General features: G+C 45.7%; 1 protein-coding gene across 1 annotated transcript in view; it reads left to right on the top strand.

The window, feature by feature from the left end:
- The window catches only part of LOC133424898 (GON-4-like protein), a 142,181-nt gene that overhangs the window by 19,408 nt on the left and 95,004 nt on the right, over window positions 1-27,769 (top strand). Inside the window, 7 exon segments of the mRNA XM_061715478.1 lie at window positions 7,522-7,620; window positions 9,906-10,055; window positions 11,195-11,411; window positions 13,225-13,326; window positions 23,279-23,319; window positions 23,421-23,512; window positions 26,434-26,683. Coding sequence (XP_061571462.1) covers window positions 7,522-7,620; window positions 9,906-10,055; window positions 11,195-11,411; window positions 13,225-13,326; window positions 23,279-23,319; window positions 23,421-23,512; window positions 26,434-26,683 — 951 coding nt within the window.

Below are 27,769 nucleotides of genomic sequence, written 5' to 3' on the forward strand. Positions count from 1 at the left end.
CGAGTAAGTCAAAGTGAAAGGAATAGCTGAGACATAGCTCAGCCAGAGTATTGCGGTCTTTGGTGCCAGAGGTCGGGAGTTCGAGCCCAGCTGTATGCCGAAATTTTTGTCAGCAATTTTTGTGTTTTTTTTTTTTTACATCAAAATGTGCGTCTCTGTCCTGCGACGACGCACATTACTTTTCTCTTTCAAAAGTGTTACCGTGGCGACGCTAGACGCGAAAAAGCGCTCGTCCCCTTCATCTGATTGGTCCATATTTGATAGTTCTCCAAAAGTCACCAAATTTTGCATGCAAGCCAGGCCTGGTGATAAATTTGATATTTCATGGTTTGCATTAATGGGCGTGGCCTAACGGCTCAACAGCGCCCCCTAGAATACTTTTCTCTGCCATAACTTTTTAATGGTTTGACATAAAGAGTCGTGGGTGGTGTCATGGGACTCTGTATTGAGTCCTTGACCTTCATTGGCCTGTATTAGCCCCGCCCCTTCTTCTGATTGGTTGTCCCGATTTTCTGCCATAACTTTTGAATGGTTTGAAATAGGAAGTCGTGTGTGGTGTCATTTCTGATATGCTTATGGTGGACGTGAGTGCGAGGGCCCGTTCATCGCTGCTTGCAGCTTTAATTAGGGCCCGAGCACTTGCAGTGCGAAGGCCCTATTGTAATTGCAGGAATTCTTCTTCTTCTTCTTCTTCTTATTGTTCTGACAAAAGGAAGGCCTTTTTGCCCCCCTAAACGTGCCCAAAAAGTCACCAAATTTTGCATGCAAGTCAGGCCTGGCGAAAATTTTTATATTTAAGGGTTTGCATTAATGGGCGTGGTAAAATGGCTCAACAGCGCCCCCTTGAAAACTTTGTGCCTCAAGCCCCACAATGCGGTTTGTCGTACATGCACGAAAATCGGTACACACCTGTATCATGGGGCAACTTAAAGAAAAGTCTCTGGGCGTCATGTCGAGAAACCGAACAGGAAGTCGGCCATTTCGAATTAATCGTGTCACTTTGGCGCAATTTATGCCATTCCTTCGGCAGTTAATACGGCCCGAACCATAACGTGCCCCCAAGTGTGTTATACATCAAAATGTGCGTCTTCATCCTGCGACAACACGCATTACTTTTCTCTTTCAAAAGCGTTACCGTGGCGACGCTAGACGCCAAAAAGCGCGCCCACCCTTCATCTGGTTGGTTCAGACCGAAAAAACTTTGCGCCTCAAGCCCCAGAATACGGTGTGACGTACATGAACGAAAATCGGTACACACCTGTATCATGTCGCAACTTAAAGAAAAGTCTCTTGGCGCCATGGCCGAAACCGAACAGGAAGTCGGCCATTTTGAACATTCTGAATTAATCACGTAATTTTGGAGCAATATATGCCATTCCTTCGAGAATTAATACGGCCCGAACCGTATCGTGAACCCAGATGTGTTATACGTACAAATGTGCGTCTCCATCCTGCGACTACACGCATTACTTTTCTCTTTCAAAAGTGTTACCGTGGCGACGCTAGACGCCAAAAAGCGTGCCCCCCCTTCATCTGATTGGTCCATATTTGATAGTTCCCCAAAAGGCACCAAAATTGGCATGCAAGCCAGGCCTGGCGATAAATTTGATATTTCATGGTTTGCATTAATGGGCGTGGCAAAATGGCTCAACAGCGCCCCCCGGAAAACTTTGTGCCTCAAGCCCTACAATACGGTTTGACATACATGCACGAAAATCGCTACACACCTGTATCATGGCACAACTTAAAGAAAAGTCTCTTGGAGCCATGGCCGAAACCGAACAGGAAGTCGGCCATTTTGAAATCTGATTGGTCCATATTTGATAGTTCTCCAAAAGTCACCAAATTTGGCATGCAAGACAGACTTGGCGATAAATTTGATATTTCATGGTTTGCATTAATGGGCGTGGCCTAATGGCTCAACAGCGCCCCCTAGAATACTATTCTCTGCCATAACTTTTGAATGGTTTGACATAAAGAGTCGTGGGTGGTGTCATGGGACTCGGTATTGAGTCCTTTACCATAATTGGTGAAAATTAACCCCGCCCCTTCTTCCGATTGGTTGTCCCTATTTCCTGCTATAACATTTGAATGTTTTGACATAGAGAGTCGTAGGTGGTGTCATGGGACTCGGTATTGAGTCCTTTACCATAATTGGTGAAAATTAACCCCGCCCCTTCTTCTGATTGGTTGTCCCGATTTTCTGCTGTAACTTTTGAATGGTTTGACATAGAGAGTCATGGGTGGTGTCATCAGATTCTGTATGGAGTCCTTGGCCTTCATTGGCCTGAATTAGCCCCGCCCCTTCTTCTGATTGGTTGTCCCTTTTTCTGCTATATCTTTTGAATGGTTTGACATAGGAAGTCGTGGGTGGTGTCGTTTCTGATATGCTTATGGGGGGGGCGGTGGCCGTGAGTGCGAGGGCCCGTTCATCGCTGCTTGCAGCTTTAATTTTATTTATTTTTTTCCTGACAAAAGGAAGGCCTTTTTGCCCCCCTAAACGTGCCCAAAAAGTCACCAAATTTTGCACCCAAGCCACGCCTGGCGAAAAATTTGATATTTAATGGTTTGCATTAATGGGCGTGGCAAAATGGCTCAACAGCGCCCCCCGGAAAACTTTGTGCCTCAAGCCCCACAATACGGTTTGACGTACATGCACGAAAATCGCTACACACCTGTATCATGGCACAACTTAAAGAAAAGTCTCTTGGAGCCATGGCCGAAACCGAACAGGATGTCGGCTATTTTGAATAAATTTTGTAATTTTGGCGAAATTTATGCCATTCCTTCAGCAGTTAATTCAGCCCGAACCGTAACGTGCACCCAGGTGTGTTATACATCAAAATGTGCGTCTACATCCTGCGACACCACGCATTACTTTTCTCTTTCAAAAGTGTTACCGTGGCGACGCTAGACGCCAAAAGGCGCGCCCCCCCTTCATCTGATTGGTCCATATTTGATAGTCACCAAATTTTGCATGCAAGCCAGGCCTGGCGATACATTTGATATTTCATGGTTTGCATTAATGGGCGTGGCCTAACGGCTCAACAGCGCCCCCTAGAATACTATTCTCTGCTATAACTTTTGAAAGGTTTGACATAAAGAGTCGTGGGTGGTGTCATGGGACTCGGTATTGAGTCCTTTACCATAATTGGTGAAAATTAGCCCCGCCCCTTCTTCTGATTGGTTGTCCCTATTTCCTGCTATAACTTTTGAATGTTTTGACATAGAGAGTAGTGGGTGGTGTCATCTGACTCTGTATGGACTCCTTGACCTTCATTGGCCTGAATTAGCCCCGCCCCTTCTTTTGATTGGTTGTCCCTATTTCCTGCTATAACATTTGAATGTTTTGACATAGACGGTTGTGGGTGGTGTCACAGGAATCTGTAAAGAGTCCTTGACCTTCATAGGCCTTAATTAGCCCCGCCCCTTCTTCTGATTGGTTGTCCCGATTTTCTGCTGTAACTTTTGAATGGTTTGACATAGAGAGTCGTGGGTGGTGTCATCAGATTCTGTATGGAGTCCTTGACCTTCATTGGCCTGAATTAGCCCCGCCCCTTCTTCTGATTGGTTGTCCCTTTTTTTTCTGCTATAACTTTTCAATGGTTTGACATAGGAAGTCGTGGGTGGTGTCGTTTCTGATATGCTTATGGGGGGCGGTGGCCGTATGTGCGAGGGCCCGTTCATCGCTGCTTGCAGCTTTAATTTATATAGCACCTTTCAGACGAAAGTCGCAGCTCAAGGTGCTTTACAGTAAGAGTACAAATAAGAAACAACAACAGCAAATAAAACAAAAAACACAAATATTTAAGTGCAGTGATATAAAACATAACCCTTACAAAATTCAGTTCCAAATTCCTCCACAGGACAACTACTAAGATAGGATAAAAAAGGAATATAAAAATTGAATATATGAATATAAAAAGGTAAAAATGCGGCACGAGTCGTATTCATATGAAAACTAACAATGAACAACGAACAATATCAACAAATAAGAGTACAAGATAAAAATGATCATATAAAAAAATTTAAAAGTATAAAAGTAATACAGACAGTAAAAATCAATGATATATATACGGTAGTAGATAAAAGGAAAGTGGCAGCTAAGGCGCGGTTATCTTATGTTTAAATGCTTGAGTAAAGAGAGAGGTTTTAAGTTGTCTTTTGAAAATATCTACCGACTCGGCTTCCCTGATGTTTTTGGGCAGTGTGTTCCATAGTTTTGGGGCGTAGTTGACAAACGCTGCATCACCAATCTGCTTTTCTCTGTTTCTGGGAGCTTCTAATAACCCAGCAGCTGACGACCGCAGGGTTCTTTTTGGAACATACTTTGTTAGAATGTTGGAGATGTAGCTTGGTCCTCGTCCATTAAGGGCTTTGTATGTAAGGAGCAGGACCTTAAAGTCAATTCTAAATGTTACAGGGAGCCAGTGCAGAGTAGCTAAGACAGGACTAATGTGCTCTCTCTTTTTAGTTTTTGTTAACAATCGAGCTGCAGAGTTTTGGATGAGCTGAAGTCTCCCTGTGGTTTTCTTATGGAGACCTGTGAAAAGTGCATTACAGTAGTCTAACCGGCTAGATATGAAAGCGTGAATTAGCTTCTCAGCATCATTTTGATTTATAAAAGGTCTTACCTTTGCTATGTTCCTGAGATGAAAGAAGGAAGTTTTGCTCACCTTGTTTATATGGGAGTTGAAATTCAATTCTGAGTCTATGATAACACCAAGACTTGTGACCTCGGATTTAATCCAAGGAGTTAACCCACCTAGGTTTTTAATTAATGTTTCTCTTTTTGTTTTGGGGCCGATAATTAGAATTTCAGTTTTGTTCTCATTTAGTTTCAGGAAGTTATTACTCATCCATTTATGTATTGCTGATAGGTAGTTAGTAATGGTGTTTGTAGCTGCTGTATCATTTGGTTCTGCGGATATGTTCAGTTGTGTATCATCCGCATAGCTATGGAAACGTACATTGTGTTCTCTGATAATATCACCCAGAGGTAACATGTAAAGGGAAAAAAGTAATGGACCTAGGCAACTTCCTTGTGCAACTCCATAGTAGTTGTCATATTTCTCAGACATATGACCTCCTAGTCTAACATAGAATTTCCTCCCTCTGATGTACGTTTTGAACCAGTTCAGCACAATGTCCGAGAGACCAACAAGCTTTTCAAGACGATTGATTAGAATATCATGATCAATTGTATCGAATGCTGCACTGAGATCTAGCAGGACAAGGATGGAGACCTTATTCTCATCAGAGTTCAGTCTGAGGTCGCTGATAATTTTAGTGAGAGCGGTTTCAGTGCTGTGATATTTTCTGAACCCTGATTGAAATTCCTCTAGGATGTTGTTTTCTTCTAGAAAATAATTTATTTGAGTTAAAACTATCTTTTCAAGTACCTTACTAATGAAGGGAAGATTGGAAATCGGTCTATAGTTTGCCAGTACCTCACTATCCAAGTTAGGTTTTTTTAACAAGGGTTTTACAACTGCTGTTTTAAAGGCATCTGGGAAAACACCAGTCTTAAGGGATGTGTTTATGATGTTTAGGACAGGGCTTGAAACACTATTAAGCACTCGCTTAAGGAATGCTGTAGGAACAGGATCAATGTCTGAGGTAGAGGAGTTACATTCAGAGACAGTTTTGCAGAGCTCATCTAATGTGATACATGTGAACCTTCCCATGTTTGCATTGCACGGTTTGCCGGAATCAGCTTTATTTCCATCATGAGTAATGCTGGTTCTGATGAAGGTTATTTTTCTGTTAAAAAACTGTGCAAGTTCTTCACATTTGATTGTTGAAGACTGTGGAGGCGTGGGGGCAGTGTCGAGCAGTTGATCAATGGTAGAGAAGAGAACTCTGGAATTTCCAGAATTTTCTGTGATCATTTTAGAAAAGTAATCCTTCCTTGCTAAGCGGATGGTTTTGTTGTAGGTAGTTAAAGCATCTTTATAGATATCATAGTGGATCGGGGTTTTTGTTTTTCTATATTTCCTCTCAGCTGCCCTACATTTCCTTTTTTCCATGGTGACACCATTATAGTTCAGTCATGGAGAGGTTCTGGTCGCCAACTTCTTTTTGGCTTTTAGCGGTGCGACAGAATTTAATACAGATGACAGTGCATCATTGAGATTTTCTACCATTGCATTTAGAGAGCTATCATGACTGTGTGGCTCATATAGACTGATAAGATCAGAGAACTTTGATTCAGCTTTGTCATCTAGAAGCATCTTGTGGACTATGACTTCTTTTTTAATTTTAGTTGAGGTTATCTCTGCGTTGAAAACTATACAGTGATGGTCAGAGAGAGGCAATTCTGTAATTGAGACATTATTGATGTTTAGCCCAGTTGTTATCACTAAATCTAATGTATTACCATGCCGGTGAGTTGGCTTTGTTACGTGTTGTGTTAGATTAAAGCTATCTAATAGATTCACAAGTTCTATAGTTTTGGAGTCTGTTTTCTTGTTAAAATGGATGTTCAGGTCTCCATTTATGATTACCTTATCATATGTGGTAACACATAATGAGATCAGCTCAGATAACTCCTGTATAAATATTGGTGAGTGTCTGGGTGGGCGATATATTATGACCAAAACTGTTGATTTAGTTTTGAGCTCAATAGCAAGATATTCCATTGACGTGAAATCACCTAGTTCTATGATTCTAAACATACGTTTTGAGGAGAAAACAGCTGCAACCCCTCCTCCTCTTCTGTTTTTTCTGGGTAGTTGGTGAAAGCTGTAGTCTGGTGGACAAGTCTCTATCATTATTGCTGTAGCTGTGTCGTTATTGAGCCAGATGCAATCTAAGTTATTTTCTTTAATCAGATCATTTACTAAGAAAGTTTTGTTATTTAGTGATCTGATATTAAGGAGAGCTAATTTTATCTGTTGTACGTCCACGTCAGAGGAGGTTGTCTGCTTTGGCTGGATATTGACAGTCTTAAGGTTATCATTGTATTGACAAGATGATCTGTGTTTATAGTAATATTTTTTACCATGCCATTGGCTAGCTAGGATTATTGGTATGTTCGCAGATATGGCATGGCGCCTGTACTATCCATCTAATATCTAATTTCTTTCTGGGTGTTGTCACTAGGGGGGGGGGGGGTTTGATACATTGCATTTGATCAGATAAGTTGCTGGCGGCCTTGTGTATATATATAAGTAGCTTTTCCAACTGTTGCTCTGCTTACTGCCCCCTATCGGTCACCACCGGTATGAAGGGCTGTCCTTGCGTACTACGCGAGGAACGCTGGGACCCGAAAGGACGCGAACACAGGCACCAACTGCAAGTCTAACTGCAGCTTAACCCTAACCACTGCTGCAGAAGCTCTGCTTCCACCTGCAGGGGACAGGAGGGATGTTTCCCTGTAGGCCGCTGAGGCCGCTGTAATCTTCATTAGTTACGGCTTTCGTCTCACTAGACACATAAATGATGCACCAATTTAAAACATCTCTGAAAGCTGCTGAGGCCAAACATGGATGTTTAACTGCTGATTTTCTGTTTCTGAAGACTTTCTCCAGTGATGTGGAGAGCTTGTCTTCACCTCCCAGAATGCACCTGGGTTCTCAGGTGCTTCCAGTGGACCAACAGACTGAAGAACCCCTGCAGGTAAGCGTTTTATAAAAAACTCTTTATGAATTAATACTTCTACAATGTAAAGACCCAAAGATGTAACACAGAAAAATGTAGGACAATAAACATGAATAAACGTAACGATATAAAATAAATACAGATCAAAACACCGAAATTCAAATAGAATAATTTCCCAATCAGTTTTTTACGTTCAGTAAATGAGTATAACAGCATCTTTCCAGGGGTAACATTTCTGGAGTAGATGAAACTTTCTACATAAACATCTGGATTTAAGGAAGCAGGACTTTACAGGGAAGAACATGGAGTGTGAAACAAACCTGGACTTTTACCATCTGGAGCCGTTGGTTCTTCACTACTCCAACCCCAACTTGAGATTCCTTTATTAGTCGTTTTACAGTGAAGTTTCATCCCAAGACTGGGACAGCTGAGGGCCTAAGCGGCCCTCAGCCCCAGGGGGGTCAGTAGGAAGATCTGGGATCCAGGAGATCATCCAGGGCTGGATCATCGTGCAAACACCAAAAAAAGAACTCTGATGTCCAAAACTGTGTGTACGTCCAACTCCACGTTTCCGACTCAGACTCCTTAATGTCTTCTAGTTGTGCCAAAGCTTCCACGGTTGTGCAGCGACGTGACTTTACACAGTCATTTCTATCATGTAGGTTCCTAACGGTGTTCATGAATCTGATCAGCTGCTTCATCACTAATGGACGTCTGAGCTACTCTCACTGATGTTCACGTCTCCACCAGACTCTGGTTCAGGTTTATGGGGGTCAGACGGGCTTCTCTTTCCTCGTTCGGGTGAAAGTCAGGAGTTTATTTAAATCCCTCGTTACATCAGGAGATCTGGAGGAACGTGTTTTGGTGGATATTCACTCCTGCACGTTGATTTCTAGCAGCGTGGCGGGTTTTCCTGCTTGTACCTGAACATTCAATTTTCAATTCAATTTTATTTATATAGCGTCTAATACAACAGATTTTGTCTCTAGACGCTTTCCAGAGATCCAGAACATAAACATAAACCCCGAGCAATTATTACATAAACAATGGCAGGTAAAAACTCTCCTAGTGGGAGAAAAACCTTAAGCCAAACAGTGGCAAGAAAAACTCCCCTTTAGGAGGAAAGAAACCTTGAGCAGGAACAGGCTCATAAGGGGGGACCCTCCTGCCGAAGGCCAGACTGGGGGAGTCTGGGACGTCAGCAGCAGACAGCAGGCATGTGGAAGCAGCAACGGGATGATTAGGGGGGGGGCGGGGCGTCAGCAGCACACAGCAGACATCCACGTAGGCAGGTGGAAGCAGCAATGGGATGACCGGGGATGGGGGGAGGCGACCGCAGGCCAGAACGCAGCTCCCGAGGTTCCGGCCTGCAAACATGCACAAAAGAGAAAAAAAAGGAGGGCCAGCACAAGAAACTACAGGAGCGATTGACAAAAACAATAGCTATGAGATATTTATTATAAATAAAAATGGAAATGGAGAAGAGAGGAAGGGAAAAGGAGAGGAGAAGAAGGGTGAGAGGCACTGCCCAGTGGATCATGTTGGTGCCCCCCTGCAGCATAGGGCTATAGCAGAATATCTACCGCGAAGCTATATTTGAGACTAACTATTATAGTCTTGTTCTATAGCTGCAACTATGACTACTGACACTAACACACTAGAGTTTACACTACCTAGAGATTTACCAACACCAGCTAGAGGTTTACTAAACACTAACTATAGGCTTTACTAAACAGAAAGGTTTTAACTTTAGTTTTAAAGGTGGAGGTGGTGTCAGCCAGATTGGAAATTGGTTCCATAGTAATAGTGCCTGATAACAGAACGCCCGCCCTCCAAATCTACATTTAGATACTCTAGGAACTACGAGTAAACCTGCACTCTGGGAACGGAGAGCTCTGCCAGGAACATAAGGCACTATCAGGTCTTGTAAATACTGCGGAGCTAAACCGTTTTGGGCTTTATATGCAGGTAATAAAATTTTAAATTGGATTCTGAATTTTACGGGTAGCCAATGGAGCGACGCTAACACTGGAGAGACGTGGTCTCTCCTGCTGATTCCTGTCAGTACTCGTGCTGCTGCATTCTGGATCAGCTGGAGCCTATTCAGCAAATTACTTTGTATGATCCCTAACCCTGCAGCTGCTGTCCTACCTGTCGTCTAGACTGCTGTCCTACCCGTCGTCTAGGCTGATGTCCTACCTGTTTAGACTGATGTCCTACCTGTCGTCTAGACTGATGTCCTACCTGTCGTCTAGACTGATGTCCTACCTGTCGTCTAGACTGATGTCCTACCTGTCGTCTAGGCTGTTCCAGAGCACCAGAGTAAACGCATGAAGATACCCAGCGTTCCTCCACCGCACCACCTCGTTGCCCCACCTGAGTTCTCCTTCCTGGAGAGACTGAATGCCGTGCAGGAGGAGCTGGACTGCAGCCCTGCGTTCACCTACGACCAGGTAACACCTTAACTCTAACCCCTACATGCAGTGGCAGAGCGCAGGTCTCAGTACAGAGGGGGTGGAGCATTCTCCATGGGTCCTTATGATAGTCATTTTAACGTTCAACACCTCATCCTACCCATCAAACAACATTTATTCTCACTTTCTGCAGCCTATGCTGCAGAAAGCAGAGTAAAGTCACAAACTTCTTCAGAAGAACACACACACACACACACACACACACACACACACACACACACACACACACACACACACACACACACACACACACACACAGAGGCCTGAGTCAATCACATGGCGATGAAAACGGATAGTCACGGACTGACTCAGTTCCATCTTTGATACAGCTTAAATGCAAAAAAAACAACATATCTGGTCTAAAATGACACAATCTATTTAGATAGATATAGACACAGCGGTCTGTAACATCATTTCTGAGCTCTATAACAGAATAGACTCGGCTGTCTAGTTGACAACAACACAAAGCTCATTCAAATAGGCAGGTGGTCAAGGCTACCACAACATTCTGATAAAGAAATTATTTATGAAGGTTACACTGACTCACCAATGGTAGTTAACTCTTCCATAAAACTTTGTACATGCTTATTCCTCTTTTAAAGTTTGGCGCTCATCTCCTTCATGGCAGCAAATTTGCTGAGTCACCAAATTGGCTGTAACTGTTAAGGCTGATTTATGGTTCCGCGTTACACCAACGCAGATCCTACGGCGTAGGGTACGCGGTGAAGCACACGTACGTTGCGCGTCGCGGTGTACCCTACGCCGTACCCTACGCCGTACCCTACGGCGTAGGCTCTGCGTCGATTTAACGCGGAACCATAAATCAGGCTTTACAGCCAATCAGCGTTGGCTCACGGCCCTGATGCGTTCAGGACAGTTGTAAAGTAAAAATTAGCCTACACTGGCTGCACAATGCACATTTTAACATAATTATAGCCTACAATTTACGATTATATATGAACGTATCACACAAAAAAGGGCCCTATCATTGGGCCCTATGAGCTTGTGGGCCCCGGGGCGCCCGCCCCCTCGCCCTCCCTCTGGCTCCGCTACAGCCTACATGTTTACCTCTGGATGGTGATCATCACGGTGAAGGAGGCTCCACTTCTGCATCTCAGTCTCTAGACAGGAAGGAAGAGGACGGTGGCTCCAGCTGTCTGGCCTACCGGACCCGCTCCAGGCTTCCTCTGGTCAACGTCCCTCTGGACCAGCTGGAAGCGGAGCTTCTGGCCCCTGACATCACCGCTGACATGTACGACCAGAGCCACGCCCACCGAGAGGAGGACCGTCATTGGACGAAGTGGCTGCAGGGTCTCATGGTCCCCGACTGTGAAGGTCAGACTCTCACACCTTAACGTAGATCATGAATCATAAATGGAGACAATACAAGTCTTTGGACAACTATCCCTAATCCCTTATCTGAGGTCCAGTAGAACCAGTATGGACACTAATCCCTTACCTGAGGTCCAGTAAAACAAGTATGGACACTAATCCCTTATCTGAGGTCCAGTAGAACCAGTATGGACACTAATCCCTTATCTGAGGTCCAGTAGAACCAGTATGGATACTAGTCCCTTATCTGAGGTCCAGTAGAACCAGTATGGACACTAATCCCTTACTTGAGGTCCAGTAGAACCAGTATGGACACTAATCCCTTATCTGAGGTCTAGTAGAACCAGTATGGACACTAATCCCTTATCTGAGGTCCAGTAGAACCAGTATGGACACTAATCCCTTATCTGAGGTCCAGTAGAACCAGTATGGACACTAATCCCTTATCTGAGGTCAAGTAGAACCAGTATGGACACTAATCCCTTATCTGAGGTCCAGTAGAACCAGTATGGACACTAATCCCTTATCTGAGGTCCAGTAGAACCAGTATGGACACTAATCCCTTATCTGAGGTCCAGTAGAACCAGTATGGACACTAATCCCTTATCTGAGGTCCAGTAGAACCAGTATGGACACTAATCCCTTATCTGAGGTCCAGTAGAACCAGTATGGACACTAATCCTTACCTGAGGTCCAGTGGAACCAGTATGGACACTAATCCCTTATCGGAGGTCCAGTAGAACCAGTATGGAAACTAATCCCTTATCTGAGGTCCAGTAGAACCAGTATGGACACTAATCCCTTACTTGAGGTCCAGTAGAACCAGTATGGACACTAATCCCTTATCTGAGGTCTAGTAGAACCAGTATGGACACTAATCCCTTATCTGAGGTCCAGTAGAACCAGTATGGACACTAATCCCTTATCTGAGGTCCAGTAGAACCAGTATGGACACTAATCCCTTATCTGAGGTCAAGTAGAACCAGTATGGACACTAATCCCTTATCTGAGGTCCAGTAGAACCAGTATGGACACTAATCCCTTATCTGAGGTCCAGTAGAACCAGTATGGACACTAATCCCTTATCTGAGGTCCAGTAGAACCAGTATGGACACTAATCCCTTATCTGAGGTCCAGTAGAACCAGTATGGACACTAATCCTTACCTGAGGTCCAGTGGAACCAGTATGGACACTAATCCCTTATCTGAGGTCCAGTAGAACCAGTATGGAAACTAATCCCTTATCTGAGGTCCAGTAGAACCAGTATGGATACTAATCCCTTATCTGATTTCCAGTAGAACCAGTATGGACACTAATCCCTTATCTGAGGTCCAGTAGAACCAGTATGGACACTAATCCCTTATCTGAGGTCCAGTAGAACCAGTATGGACACTAATCCCTTATCTGAGGTCCAGTAGAACCAGTATGGACACTAATCTTTACCTGAGGTCCAGTAGAACCAGTATGGACACTAATCCCTTACCTGAGGTCCAGTGGAACCAGTGTTGTCTCTGTGCTATAATTCATTCTGAACTGACTGATTTCAGATCATTTCTGTACATGGCCGGGACTCTCCCAGCATTCATTGTTTCATTGATTCAGTGCCCCCCTCCCTCCCCCCACACTTTGGAAACCACTGATTTAAACGAGCAAACTTTTCCTCCTGTAATCATGTTTTTGATAAATGAATGATGGAGGATGAAAGGATGTCATAAACGAACCCTGAACCAGGACATAGTCTGACGTTAAACCTGCAGGAGTCTGAACCAGCAACCTTCACCACGACCTTTCAACTCTGAATCTGGGATTTTTCAGATGAAGCCGATGACGACGACGACCCTGAATATAACTTCCTGGAGGATCTGGATGAGCCGGACCTGGAGGACTACAGGACGGACCGGGCGGTGCAGATCACCAGTAGGTGTTGAGGGGGGTTGGGGCTTCTGGGGGGTTTCTGGGGGTCGGGGTTTTCTGGGGGGTCGGAGTCCCTGGGGGTCGGGGTTTCTGGGGGTTGGGGTTTCTGGGGGGTCGGAGTCCCTGGTAGTCTGGTTAGTTTGGGGCAAAAATGGGGTCAAGGCTGCAAATTATGATTAACATTTGAGCCAATGTTTTTCTGTTTATTTAGGGTCCAATAAAGAAAAAAATGCAAGGAGCCCAAAAATGTAGGTAGGCGAAGGGTCCAAAACGACCACACCCACTTTTTGCACGCAACATTCTGTATCTCAGCTCCTGAAGGTCGTACAGAGTTGACTTTGGGCTCAAAAGATGCGGGAATGACACATTTATATTAGTGTTATGAAGAAACATATGGCCTAAAACCTTTACTTTTTGGGATATTCAAGAAAAACCCTTTTTTATCACTGAATTGATCAATACCCAAGCCACTTCAGCCAAATCTGCTCATGAAGTTCATGATCTAGTTCTAGATCTATTCATGGGGCATAGGCCCCTACTAGTGTTTAAGTTGAGTAATTGTTAGAAGATGAGGACCCCAACAACCACCTAAGAAATAGAGCAAACCATGTGAAGCCTCAAAAAACTTTATTTAAACATATCACACATCCCATCACACAGGATTCAAACACTTGCTTAGGCACTTGCAATATATGAGACATTTCATCCCCCTGCCAGCACAAGAACATGAGGTGCATTTATTAGTTCTGCAGCTACACACCCCTGTTACCCGAGACAATGTGTCTCCTGCGGAAATTGTGCTCCACCTGACGAAGAGTTCCTCCCCATCGGTAATCCATCCCCATTCAACAACCGGGGGACAAGGGAGTTGTAGAAGGCTGTTCCCCCACAGCCATCCTGCCTGGAATGCAGCTCTCAACAGATGCTGTAGAAGTGCATCCTTACTTGGGGGCAGGTCTCGCAGCTCATCTTTAACAGAGTGCTTGAACAGCTGGAATCTGAGTCCATCTATACTCACACAGTCGTACAGTCCAGCCTTGTTGTACCAGCTCATTACCCAGGGTTCAATAACTTCCATGCTGTTCTTAACTGTCTCGATATCAGGGCAGCAACTTAGTCCTCTCAATGCAGCAGTGAGCTCTGTCAACTTACTGTGGTTCATCCAGGCTTTGAATTGAGCATTCTTTGAGTGGCCAAAGAAGGCACTCACAGAATCACAGCCACTGAAAGAATGGAACACAGGCATGGCATCAGCCACATCTCCACCAAGCTTCTTGTGTGCTTCTGTGATTGAGTAGAACTTGCGTTTGTCCGGAACGGCAAAGTCAACGATAAGTTGCAAGTCACAACATACTGACAGGAACTTTGTAGTGAACCCTAGCAGGATGACAACTACATCAGAGTCGACTGTTCGAACTGTAACTGACCTGATCCCCTTGTTTAGCATGTCCATCACATGGAAAACGATGCGGTTGTCAGCCTCCTCAAGCATTTCTATGCGGTCATAAAGCTGGATCTCAAAATCTTCGCCAAAGTTTGCAAGGATCTTCCTGCCGTAGGTAATGCAGAATTCCTTGCTCCAGTTCCATGTCTGTTCCTTAGCAATCTTGGAGAACATTAAGTTCAGGGCTACTGTGAGGGAGCTGGAAATCATCCCCCTCACTAAGGTGATCAACACACTCTTAAACACATATGTGTTCAGTTGGAAAAACTGTTTAATATAGGAAGTTCTTTTTTGTTGTTGTTTTTTGTATTTTTATTTTGGTGACCCTACTAACCACTCTCTCTTTGAGGTCGACTTCCGGGTGGGCGTGTTCTCATGGGTGCATACATGAGCATGCAGCAACAGAACTCCAATTGATGGGATACAGCTGTGTCAATTGACTACCTGGTTGGGCTGTACCAAGTAGACCAGGACCAGAGAGGGGAGGAAGTAGAGGGTTTTGTTGAATTTAGCTTCTGTTGGACATTTATTCAGTTTATTATGTATTTTGTTTAATCTGTGTTATGCAGTATGCATTTGTAGATTGTTTGTGTAAATATTATTTGCAGGATTTATTGGTTAACATATTTAAACTTAGTTGGGTGTGTGTGGGAAATGGTAGAGGCCGTTAGTAGATAGGCCAGGTGTGAGAACAAGTGGGGGGCGAGAGAGAGGGGCGTCAAGTTGGGCTTCACCTTGGCTGCCAGGATCTGCGGCACCTGTAAGCCTGTGCTTTGTTTGCCCTGCTCCATGTAGGAAAGTGTGACTTTGTGCAACAAGTAAAGAAAAAGAGTTCTGGAAAATCCCTGCTGGTCTCATGTCATGTCATTGCTCGCTCTACACCTGAATCCCGCAAGGTTTCGTCCTGCCTGTAAGGGTTACCATCTCTAAAACCTTACATTTGGTGTCAGGAGTGGGATGAGACGTGGCAAGATTTAAGGTGAAAAGTGTTGAGAGCTGACAACATGGGACCTAAAGCACAGTCCAAGGCTCAAAAGATGGATGTTGTGGAGGATGCCTCTGAAGAGGGTGCTGCAGGAGGACAGCCCATGATCCTACACCCCAGCGTGGAGCACCGGGGGCCTGTGGATATGGAATCAATTACTGGTATGTTGCAGCAATGTCTTCACTTTCAACGTGACCTGAGTGAAAGGTGGGACAAAGAAACAATTAGACAGGACAAAAGGTGGCGCCAAATGCAGATTCAAATGAACAACCTCAGAGATGATCTGGAGCAGCAGCAGCAGGGAGGTGAAAATCAGCCCCAACTGAATGCATCACCAGAGCGGCGGCGGCAGCAGCAGCCACAGCAGGAGGAGCCGGAGGGGCATGTTTCCCAGTCCAGTGTCCGCAGCGAGCCAACGGGCAGGGGCTGGGGGCAGGCTGCAGTTCCCCGGCTGGAGGAGGGTGATGATATTGAGCAGTACCTGACTACATTCGAGCGCCTTGCGATGGCATATCAGTGGCCGGAGGTCGAGTGGGCAGTGAGGCTGATTCCTCACCTGACGGGGAAGGCACGAGCAGCATATGTGACCATGGCAGCAGAGGACACCTTTGACTATAAGGCAGTCAAGGAGGCCATCCTTGCCAAATATGAAATCAATGAAGATGTCTATCAGCAGAGGTTCAGGGAGCCTGACATCCGCCCTGATGAGAGCCCAAGAGAGTTTTACAATCGACTTAAAGACTTTTACGATAAGTGGATTCAACCGGAGAAGAAGACGAAGGAGCAGATTGGGGAGACCTTCATTCTAGAACAATTTTACCGCTCTCTGTCTCCAGAACTCAGAGTATGGGTGAAGGAAAGGGATCCAAAGTCAGCACGCCATGCAGCTCAGCTGGTGGAAACCTTCCTTGCTGCCCGATGGGGGTCCAAGAGCTACAGGTTCGAGCCTCCACAGAAGTCCATAACTACCCGTGGTAAGCCATTGGGGTCAGGGGGTTGGGGTGGTCCCAGAGAGCCAGAGCCAGCTAGGCCCCTAGAAAAACCTCAAACTCTCATTAGGACAGGTTCGGCTGCTAAACCTGTTTGCTATCACTGTGGTCAGGAGGGGCACATTAAGCCAGAATGTCCTGTCAGAAAAACTAAAGCAGATTATTTTTGCACTGTCCCTCGGCCTGGTCAAAGTGACAGTTGTGTAGTGGGGAAACGACGGGTCACTACAGTAAAGATAAATGGTAAACCAGCCCAGGCTCTCCTTGATACTGGTAGTACACAAACTCTCATACGCCCATCATTAGTCCAGAAGGAGGGTCCCCTAGGAAAGTCAGTCCTAGATATTTCTTGTGTGCATGGTGACCTTAAAGCCTATCCTATGACTATGGTGTACTTGGAGGTAGCGGGGCGAACTTACCTTCTCTCAGTGGGGGTGGTAGACAGCTTGGCCTATCCAGTACTCTTGGGAGAGGATGTTCCCATCCTGCAGGAGTTGGTTAGGTCATGTAAGCCAGTCAACATTGTCACTACGAGATCACAAAGACGGGTACAGGAGTTGGTTGAGGAAGGGCAAAGTGGAGACCAGGCAGGACCACCTGAAAGTGTTCCGGGCCTAGAGGAGCCAGTACCCCAGTCCTCAGTCCAGGTAAATCCAGAGGTTCACGGTCCAGGCCAGGATTCAGCTGAGGAGGATCTAAATGTTCTCTCCGAATTACCTTACTTTGATGAAGGTTTTCCGGAGGTCACTGTTAAAGTGAGGAAAAGTAGGAGACTGAAAAGACAAGAGAAAATGGCGGGTACAGTAAGGACAGGTTCAGGGCTTTCAGAGCCGGATATTTTTGATGGTGACAAAAGTTGTGATTTTTTACAACTTCAAAAACGGGATGAGTCACTTCAGGGCTTCTTTAAACAGGCAGTTGTAGTGCAGTGGGGTCAGGTGGCAGGGGAAGGCTATTTCCTCAGGGACCAGGTGCTGTACTACAAAGGCAACCTAGATGAGCGGGAAAGACTTGTGGTTCCACAGAGGCTCCGGGAACAGGTGCTAGAGTTGGGCCATAGTATTCCCTGGGCGGGTCATCTAGGAGCTAAAAAGACCTTGGACAGAATTGCCAGCAGATTTTACTGGCCAGGCCTGAACACAGAGGTACAGGATTACTGTCAGTCTTGTCCAATCTGTCAGCTATCAGGAAATAAGAATGTCCCCAGATTCCCATTGCAGTCGCTTCCCATTATGGAGGTGCCATTTAGCCGAATAGCCATGGATATTGTGGGTCCGTTAGAGCGAACACAGTCAGGACACCGCTACATATTGGTGGTTTGTGACTACAGCACCAGATATCCTGAAGCATTTCCCCTCAGAGACATTACAGCTAAACAAATAGCATATGCATTACTGCAGCTCTTTTCTAGAGTGGGTATTCCATCTGAGATCCTGACAGATCAGGGAACAAACTTCCTTTCAAACACTCTAAGGCAGGTCTACAGGCTCTTAGGCATTAGGACCATTCGGACCACCCCTTACCACCCCCAGACCGATGGCTTAGTGGAGAGGTACAACAGAACTTTGAAAAGCATGCTGAAGAAGTTTATCTCCACTAATGCCAAAGACTGGGACAAGTGGCTCCCGTATCTACTGTTTGCCTATAGGGAGGTGCCGCAAGCTTCAACTGGCTTCTCACCTTTTGAGCTCCTTTATGGCAGGCAAGTGAGGGGTCCCCTTGACGTGCTGCAGGAGACCTGGGTGGGATCCCAGGGTAAGGAAACCAGTGTTTTGGAATTTGTCCTTCAGATGAGGGAGAAAATGGAGCAGTCTACCAAGCTGGTGAGGAAAAAGATGGAGAAGGCGCAGCGTGGACAGCAAACCTGGTATGACAAGGCGGCCAGAGAGAGATCCTTCAGTCCAGGTCAGCAGGTACTTCTCCTTCTTCCTACAGTTGAAAACAAGTTGCTGGCGAAATGGCAAGGACCATATACTGTGCTGAAGAAGTTGGGTGCAACAACATATGAGATTGCGATGCCAGAGAGGAGAAATCCAAAGCAGACTTTCCACATCAATCTGCTGAAGGAGTGGAAAACTCGGGAAACCCCACCCCAACAGCAGATGTTTGTTCGGACTGTGGGGGAGGAGGATGATGTTGTGGGTGAGTTTACTCCTACATGTCACAACTCTATACCCCTTGATCTCTCTCATCTCTCTCTGACTCAGCAGCAAGAGTTGCGGGCCATTTTTCCACCAGATTTGTTTCAGGAGAAACCAGGAGCAACCCAGCTAGTGGAGCATGACATCCGCCTGAAGAACAGCACCCCCATCAGGCAGAGAATGTACCGCACTCCACAGAGGCTGTTGCCGGTGTTAGAAGAGGAAATTGCTGTCATGCTGGAGTTGGGCGTCATCGAGCCCTCCAGCAGTGAGTGGAGCAATCCTATCGTCCTGGTGATCAAGAAGGATGGGAGCATCAGATTTTGCATTGACTTCCGGAAGATAAATGCACAATCTGAATTTGATGCTTATCCTCTGCCAAGACTGGATGATCTTATTGAGTGTGTGGGCCAAGCAAAGTTCATCACCACCCTGGATCTTTGCAAAGGCTACTGGCAGGTGCCCCTGTCGGATGCTGCCAAGCCGCTAACGGCTTTCAGGACCCCTCAAGGACTCTGGCAGTTCACCAAGATGCCTTTTGGTCTCCACGGGGCTCCTGCCACCTTCCAGAGGCTGATGAACCAAGTGCTGGCAGGTATGGACACATTTGCCGCTGCTTACCTTGACGATGTTGTCATATACAGTAACTCTTGGCAGGAACATCTGAACCACCTGGCGATGGTGCTGCAGAAAATCAAGGAGGCTGGCCTGACTATCAATCCGGGGAAGTGCGCAGTGGCGAAGCAGGAAACCCAATACCTGGGTTACATCCTAGGAGGCGGTGTCATTAAGCCTGTGCAGGACAAGGTGGAAGCAATCCGAGCAAGGGAGAGGCCGACTACCCGGAAGCAGGTCAAGTCGTTTTTGGGCCTGGTGGGCTGGTACCGGCGCTTCATCCAGGACTTCTCTGCAAGGGCGGCGCCCTTATCGGATCTCACCAGCACAGCAAAAACCAAGTTGGAGTGGGGTGAGGAGCAGGAAAAGGCATTCCAGGACCTCAAGGATGCCCTGTGCCAGGAGCCGGTTTTGCAGAGTCCAAACTTCAACTTGCCTTTCACAGTCCAGACGGATGCTTCTCGTCGGGGGATCGGTGGGGTCCTCCTACAAGGAGATGGAGAAGAAAGGAAACCAGTGGCATACATCAGCAGGAAGCTGTTTCCCAGGGAGACCCGATACTCGACTGTGGAGCTTGAATGTTTGGCCATTAAGTGGGCTGTTGACACCTTTAAGTACTACCTGCTTGGCAGGGAGTTCAACCTGGAAACGGATCATAGAGCGCTGCAATGGCTGGAGCAGATGAAGGATACCAACAGCCGGATCACTCGTTGGTTCCTGTCCCTTCAACCATACCGATTCTCCATCCACTACCGGCCAGGGAAGCAGAATACGGTGGCTGACTTCCTGTCTCGCCACGGGGTTGGCGAGACTGCCGGAGGGGGTGAGAAGTGTGAGGGAGCTGGAAATCATCCCCCTCACTAAGGTGATCAACACACTCTTAAACACATATGTGTTCAGTTGGAAAAACTGTTTAATATAGGAAGTTCTTTTTTGTTGTTGTTTTTTGTATTTTTATTTTGGTGACCCTACTAACCACTCTCTCTTTGAGGTCGACTTCCGGGTGGGCGTGTTCTCATGGGTGCATACATGAGCATGCAGCAACAGAACTCCAATTGATGGGATACAGCTGTGTCAATTGACTACCTGGTTGGGCTGTACCAAGTAGACCAGGACCAGAGAGGGGAGGAAGTAGAGGGTTTTGTTGAATTTAGCTTCTGTTGGACATTTATTCAGTTTATTATGTATTTTGTTTAATCTGTGTTATGCAGTATGCATTTGTAGATTGTTTGTGTAAATATTATTTGCAGGATTTATTGGTTAACATATTTAAACTTAGTTGGGTGTGTGTGGGAAATGGTAGAGGCCGTTAGTAGATAGGCCAGGTGTGAGAACAAGTGGGGGGCGAGAGAGAGGGGCGTCAAGTTGGGCTTCACCTTGGCTGCCAGGATCTGCGGCACCTGTAAGCCTGTGCTTTGTTTGCCCTGCTCCATGTAGGAAAGTGTGACTTTGTGCAACAAGTAAAGAAAAAGAGTTCTGGAAAATCCCTGCTGGTCTCATGTCATGTCATTGCTCGCTCTACACCTGAATCCCGCAAGGTTTCGTCCTGCCTGTAAGGGTTACCATCTCTAAAACCTTACAGCTACCTTGTTGTCTTGATTAGACAGAAAAGCTTCAAAGAATTGCTTAGATTCGGGCACGGTGTCATTCTCGCTGAAGGCCATCTGTGAACTACCTGCTGACCCCCGATTCTTCCTAGTCGCAGTCTTAATGCTCATAGTCTGGTAGAGGTCAGCCACAATGTCAATACGATTGGCTCCCTTCTCATGACCAATCTTGGAAATGCTGTTCAACACCTTGATGACACAGTCCCGAAATGTCATGCCTTTGGTGAGAGACTTTGCCAGGATTCGTACTTGCACAGATAGATCTATCACAAGTCCCTCTGAGGGTGTAGATTGAACTTGTACTCCGATGTCCTTCAGGATTTGAGACTTTTGGCTGTGATAAATGTCTCCATCCTTTGTCGACAGGGCTTCTGGTAAACCTGTAATTGAAATGAATAGTTTAACCAAAATTAAATTAGTACTGTTAAATCAATTCACCTATAAAATGAATATTGAATAACTTTGAAATTATATCAACTAGATTTACCCGTGAATTCACCACCAAAGAGCCCCCTTGTCTCTTCTTCTCTCGATCTGCAGGCCTCCTTCAGCTTTGCAAAGGTTCCTTTAGGTGGCTTGATTGCAGGGCTAGCAAGCTGGACTTTTGCACCTGAACTTGGAACTTTCAGGGCATTTCGTGAGATGTTCGCATTGACATCCTTCTGAGCATATACAAATCGCTCCTGCACAAACTGGTCATGCTGTGTTTTTCCGACTGTAAAAACAAGGCTGGCATCTTTAGTTATGACATCTGGGAAGGGAATGGATGAGTTCAACCTCATGAACTGAGCTTGGTTGAATGGGTTGGTAAGGATCCCCTGGTACACTTTGAGTATGTGGCTTGAAAATGTTTCCTTGAACGAGTCCAGCATTTCTTTGTGCCCGTGTGCTAGATCTTGACCTTCGATCTTGGCGAGGTAGCACTGGATTTCGGGTAGGGCAAGTTAAAGTTTCCTGAAGAATTCCTGATCTTCCCGATTGATAATATCGACGTATCCAGTGCCAGACTTGATGACCTTTATATTATGCTCCTGCTTTTGATCACATGCAATCTTCGAAAAAATGGGTTACCTCTGGTGTTTACTGTGAAAGAGCCTGATAGAAATTCCTTGAACAACTCTGGGTGTTTCCATTTGAGCTCTTTGAGATCCTGAAGAAACACTGATGCCCATCTGGCATATTGTGTATGATCAAGTGCAAAGAAAAGAGGAATGAGCTGCTCAAGTGCACTGATCATCATGATAAAGTTGGCCTCCCGGAAGGATCTGATGAAGATAAGAACTTTCTTGATTGCTTCAAGGACATTGGTCCTGTAGTGAAACATGGGGCTGTTTTCATTGGCCACCCAATTGCTCCAAATCAAACTGTTGTCCTCTAGATGTTTTTCCTGGAATGCCTCGTCTCTCTTCTTTACATAATTACATTTCTAGTGATAATACCACCATGCATCATGTGAAAACTAGTTTTTCACAAATAACTGAACAAATAATGGTTTTAGAGTATATGTTTGTTAATAACACTAATATAAATGTGGTGTTTCCGCATCTTTTGAGCCCAAGATCAGCTCTCTGCGACTTTCATGAGCCGAGATACAAAATTCCAGGTCTAAAAACTGGGCGTGGCCGTTTCAGGGACTTCGCCTAGCTAATTTTTTGGGCTCCTTGCATTTTTTTGTTTATTAGGCCCTAAATTAACAGAAAAACATTGGCTCAAATGTTAATCATTTTTTGCAGCCATTTTGCCTAAACTGACCAGACTATGGGGGTAGGGGTTTCTGGGGGTCGGGGTTTCTAGGGGTTTCCGGGGGTCGGGATTTCTGGGGGTCGGGGTTTCTGGGGGGTTTCTGGGGGTCTGGGTTTCTGGGGGGTTTCTGGGGGTCGGCGTTTCTGGGGGGTTTTTTGGGGTCAGGGTTTCTCAGGGTTTCTCGGGGTCGGGGTTTCTGGGGGTTGGGGTTTCTGGGGGTCGGGGTTTCTGGGGGTTTCTGGGGGGTTTCTGGGGGTCAGGGTTTCTGGGGGTCGGGGTTTCTGGGGGTTGGGGTTTCTCTGGGGTTTCTGGGGGTCGGGGTTTCTGGGGGTCAGGGTTTCTGGGGGTCGGGGTTTCCGGGGGTCGGGGTTCAACTCCTCAGGAGTTTTCTGCGTGGTACGGTTGACCTGAAGTCTTTCTGTTCTTCTCAGAGAAGGAGGTGAACGAGCTTCTGGAAGAACTCTTCGACACGGTGAGTCCAGTTGACCATTGATACTCCACCAGTACCAGTTCTTAAGGTTCTGATGGACTGAAGTAGAACCCATGAATATGTTTCCTCTTACTTTTGTTCAGCTCCAGGATGTGGCAGCTGAGGATGAGGAGCGGGAGGAAGAGGAGCCCCCTTCACTACCTGCACCCAAGTTTAATGTTCCACAGGTTTTACGGTAATGCTGCTGATTTGAGGGGTAGTTACGGTAAACATGCATGATGGGGATACGTGTTTACAGTAGGGGTGGGCGATATGACCTAAAATTAATATCACGGTATTTTTCATCTTTTGAACGGTGACGGTATAATATCACGGTATTTTTTGGTATGTTTTGGGAGGAGTAGCCTGTCCTGTCCCTTTATGTGAATAAGGTTAATATTTTTATAATATAATAAGTAAATGGTAGGTATCCTTATAAAAAAGAGACATGGGAGAGTATTATGCATTCTCAACATATTTATTTGGCAAAAAACCTAAAGATCTTATCTTGATCTTATATATATATATATATATATATATATATATATATATATATATATATTATATTTATTTTTATTATATTATATTCTAAATATTTTGTAAACCTGTCTTAAAATCTAATACTGGACCTCGGTTGGGCTGGTTGGACAGCGGGTGGTGGAAAATTTCCCTTAATTTTAAATCCAAAACTTGACAGGTTTATGCCATGAGTATTCATATACAGTAATCCCTTGTTTTTCGATAGGGTTACGTTCCAAAAAGAACCCGTGATAAGTGATATTCACATAGTAGCAACCCCTTTTTTTTAATAATTATTATACAAAGCTTCAAATTGCGGAGTTCAGCACCGCCTCGCACGTATTTCCCTGCTCTTCTGAGCCGCTCCATCCCGACTTGCGCTGCAGCGTCTTTTTCTTCTAAAGCCCGCGGTACAGGTGTGTTTTTTCGAGAGAAGAACATGGTTATGGGTATTTTTTTGTCACTCTTTTTTTCTTCTGGGAAAAAAGATTCTTTTAAACCGACATTCATTAATTTTTTCTCCATCTTGAAGTCGGTGATTCTTCCAGCAGGTTGAAACAGCGCTCTGCGCTCCGCTGCCGTCAAAGACCCGCCCCGCTCTACTTCTGATTGGCTGGTGTTAGTTTGGTTGAGCCAGAGCTGCTTTCCTCTCATTCCATTGGTAGACGAACTCGGTTGACTCAGACTTTTTTTTTCTCTCAAACCTTTTTTTTTTTTTTTTTTTTTAAAGCAGTCAAACTCGCACGCCGAGAAAAAAAAAACTCCGTACGCCGGAGATCCGGCACGGTGCCGGAATACTTTAAGCCCTGCATTTCTTACTACTCTTGTCGTAAGGTGTAGCAGCAGTAGCCTACACGATGCCTGCAGTGAAAGCTGTGTAGTCTTGGGACCGCTGCTCCGCTGGTGCTGCTCAGCAGCACCAGCGGAGCAGCGGTCCCAGCAGCAGCTGCTGGTCCCACTTGCGCTCGTTTTGGCCCGGGTTGCCTCTTCATATTCACGGGCGTGCGTGTTTTTTAAGTGATGAAACAGGTTGCTTGTGTTTCAACCTCTTGCTGTCACAACACTGCAGCAAACCTTGCATATCACCGACGTTTTTAATGCCTTATTTAGGCTTATTATTTTATAATTGATTTATTACGGTATTGACGGTATTGCAAAATCCATGTCGTGGCGCAGTGTCACACCGGTGATGACTATGACACCGGTGTACCGCCCACCCCTAGTTTACAGCTTTACGTTTATTACATCTAACTTTATCTACAGTTTGTGAAATGGATTCAGGTCTCAGACACCTGGGCGATGGGTGGTAACTGCGTGAGACGGGTATCGAACCCCGAACTCCATGTGACCCTGCTGGGACCACAATCACTCAGAGATCACCGCCACCTGACTCATTGTGCTTTTATTGTGACGTGGCTCTAAAGCTTGAATAATGGTTCTGCGTCAAACCAACGCCGTTCACACGCCGTCACCGTGACGCCGTCGTGAACCTTCGGACTTCACCGTCCCTCCATTTCTCCACGGTGCAGAACCCCCCGCGACCGCTAATTCGCGATCTTTTCCTGAATGGTTTATTCGACTTTTTCCGGTCACAGTGAATCAAAGAGATAAGGACAACTATTGTGCAAAAAAACAAAACAAAAAAAAAATCACACATACTGTACACGAAGAAAAGAGCACTGAAAGTTCACGACTGCACAATCACAGCCCTCTCCGTCTGCACGTGGTCTGCGTCGCCTCCACGCGTAGTTACAATTTTCGGGAGGTGACGTCAGTGACGGCGTCAGTGACGGCGTCAGTGACGGCGTCAGCGACGGCGTGTGGTCTGCGTCAATGCGTACCACACGCCGTAGGCACGGTGTCGTTTTGACCCAGAACAATAACTCAAGCTTAAAGAGGAGATGCTGACAGACGGATTCAGTGTTTTTATTGAGGGGGTGGTTGAGTCCAGATCAGGGTGGTGGGAGTTCAGACTTGAACCACTGAACACTGGGAAGTGTCAGTCCTCCTTATGGGACGGTGCAGCAGAGAAGTGCTGCCACCGTTTGGGTAGGGAGGAACAGAAACTTCCTCCACTGACTCTTCTGAGCACAGAACTCATGAAGAAGACGTTGAGAGGAAACAGATACAAGTCTGCTGGCAGCAGGCCGACCGCTAACACGCTAGCATCTCCCCCAGGAACCATGAGAACCGCCGGTGCTGGCGGATCGTGGAATTATTCGATTCGGATTTAAAATCGGAATAAACCAGCCACTTATTTCGGAATTAGTTTAATTCGGAATGGCCATTTTCATTTGGAATTAGGTGTTTACATGGTAATTTTTACTCATTTTAAATCAGATTTAATTTTAATTCTGACTTAAAAAGGAATTAAACTTCCCATGTAAACGCAGCCAGTGATGAATCTTACACATCCAGAGGAAGAGACCTTTTAAATGTCCAACACTGTGATGGTGGAAGCAGCTCGATGAGACGTTACATTCTTTAAACAGCGACAGCTGCTCATGTTTGGAAGTCTGACCCTTCTGTGTTTCCGTAGTTTCGAGGCCCCGTTAGCCAGCATGCTAACAGAAGTCTGACCCTTCTGTGTTTCCGTAGTTTCGAGGCCCCGTTAGCCAGCATGCTAACGGAGCGGCGGCAGACGGTCAGGAAACAGTACGAAGCTCTGCAGCAGCGCAGAGCCCTGCAGGACACCATCCACCCGCCTCGCAGCGATGCTCCGTACCAGCAACCCAACCCCCCCATCCTGCTGCTGCCCAGCCAGACGCCCCCCACCCTGCACCTGGACCACGCCCCCCTCCACCTGGACCACAACCAGAAGCTGCAGCTCCAGCAGCAGCTGCAGCAGGTGAGTCTGACCCCCCACCCTGCGCCTGGAACCCCCCACCCTGCACCTGGACCCCCCCCTCACCTGCTGCAGCTCCAGCAGCAGCTGCAGCAGGTGAGTCAGACCCCCACCCTTCACCTGGACCTCCCATCCCCCATCACCTGCAACGCACCTCAGCTGGCTCACGGCTGGAACCACAGCTGTCTGGAACGTGGGGTTCAGGACAAACGTGAGACGTATAGACGGACATGATCAACATATATCTGAATAAACAGATGGATAAAGATATAGCTATAGGTAATATAGATGGATGGATAAATATAAATGGGTAGATATATTAATATAGATAGATAGTTAGATATTATATAGATAGATAAAGATAGATATAAATATACGGTAGATGGGTAGACCTATGAATATAGATATTTTAGCAGGACTCTGTCAGGAGGACGATGTTTGTTCTCATCGTGAATAACCTTGAGACTGTTTTTGTTGTTAACTGGTGCTTATTCAATAAATGTACTGTATTTTCTGCACTATAAGGCACTTAAAATCATAAATTTTTCTCAAAAATTGGCAGTGCGCCCTGTTATCCAGGGGGGTATTCCAGAAAGCGGGTTTTGTGAAAACTCTGAGTTTGTTAACCCTGAGATGAGAGAAATCCGGAGTTTTCAGTTCCAGAAAGCGATTTAACTCAAACTCTGAGTCAGTTACTACGGCAACTGGCCCTGTGAACCTAACCTGCTTGCTAGCAGGTTTACTTCAATAAACCCTGAGTTTCTCTCTGTCTCCTCCCTCAGTGGCGTCAATTCAGCCAATGGGCCTTTAAGCAATACACATCCGTTTTCTGCACCACGGACAGCAAGAGCAGAGTTAACAAACGTAACTTATTTTATTCACCATGTCAGTGCAACAATATCACAGGGACATCCGAGTTTAACTTCAAACAGTTAAAGTCCAAATTCAAAAAGGAGAGGGAGGGGGCAGAAGACAGAAAGAGAGAGAGAGAGAGAGAGATTTAAAAAAAAGTCAAATATCTCCCTTAAACAGATTTATAAGAGGGTAGGGTGATTTGATATTTTTTCCTTAAAATGAACTTGCATAATT

Source organism: Cololabis saira, chromosome 3 (genome assembly GCF_033807715.1).
Source record: "Cololabis saira isolate AMF1-May2022 chromosome 3, fColSai1.1, whole genome shotgun sequence".
NCBI classification, from domain to species: domain Eukaryota; kingdom Metazoa; phylum Chordata; class Actinopteri; order Beloniformes; family Belonidae; genus Cololabis; species Cololabis saira.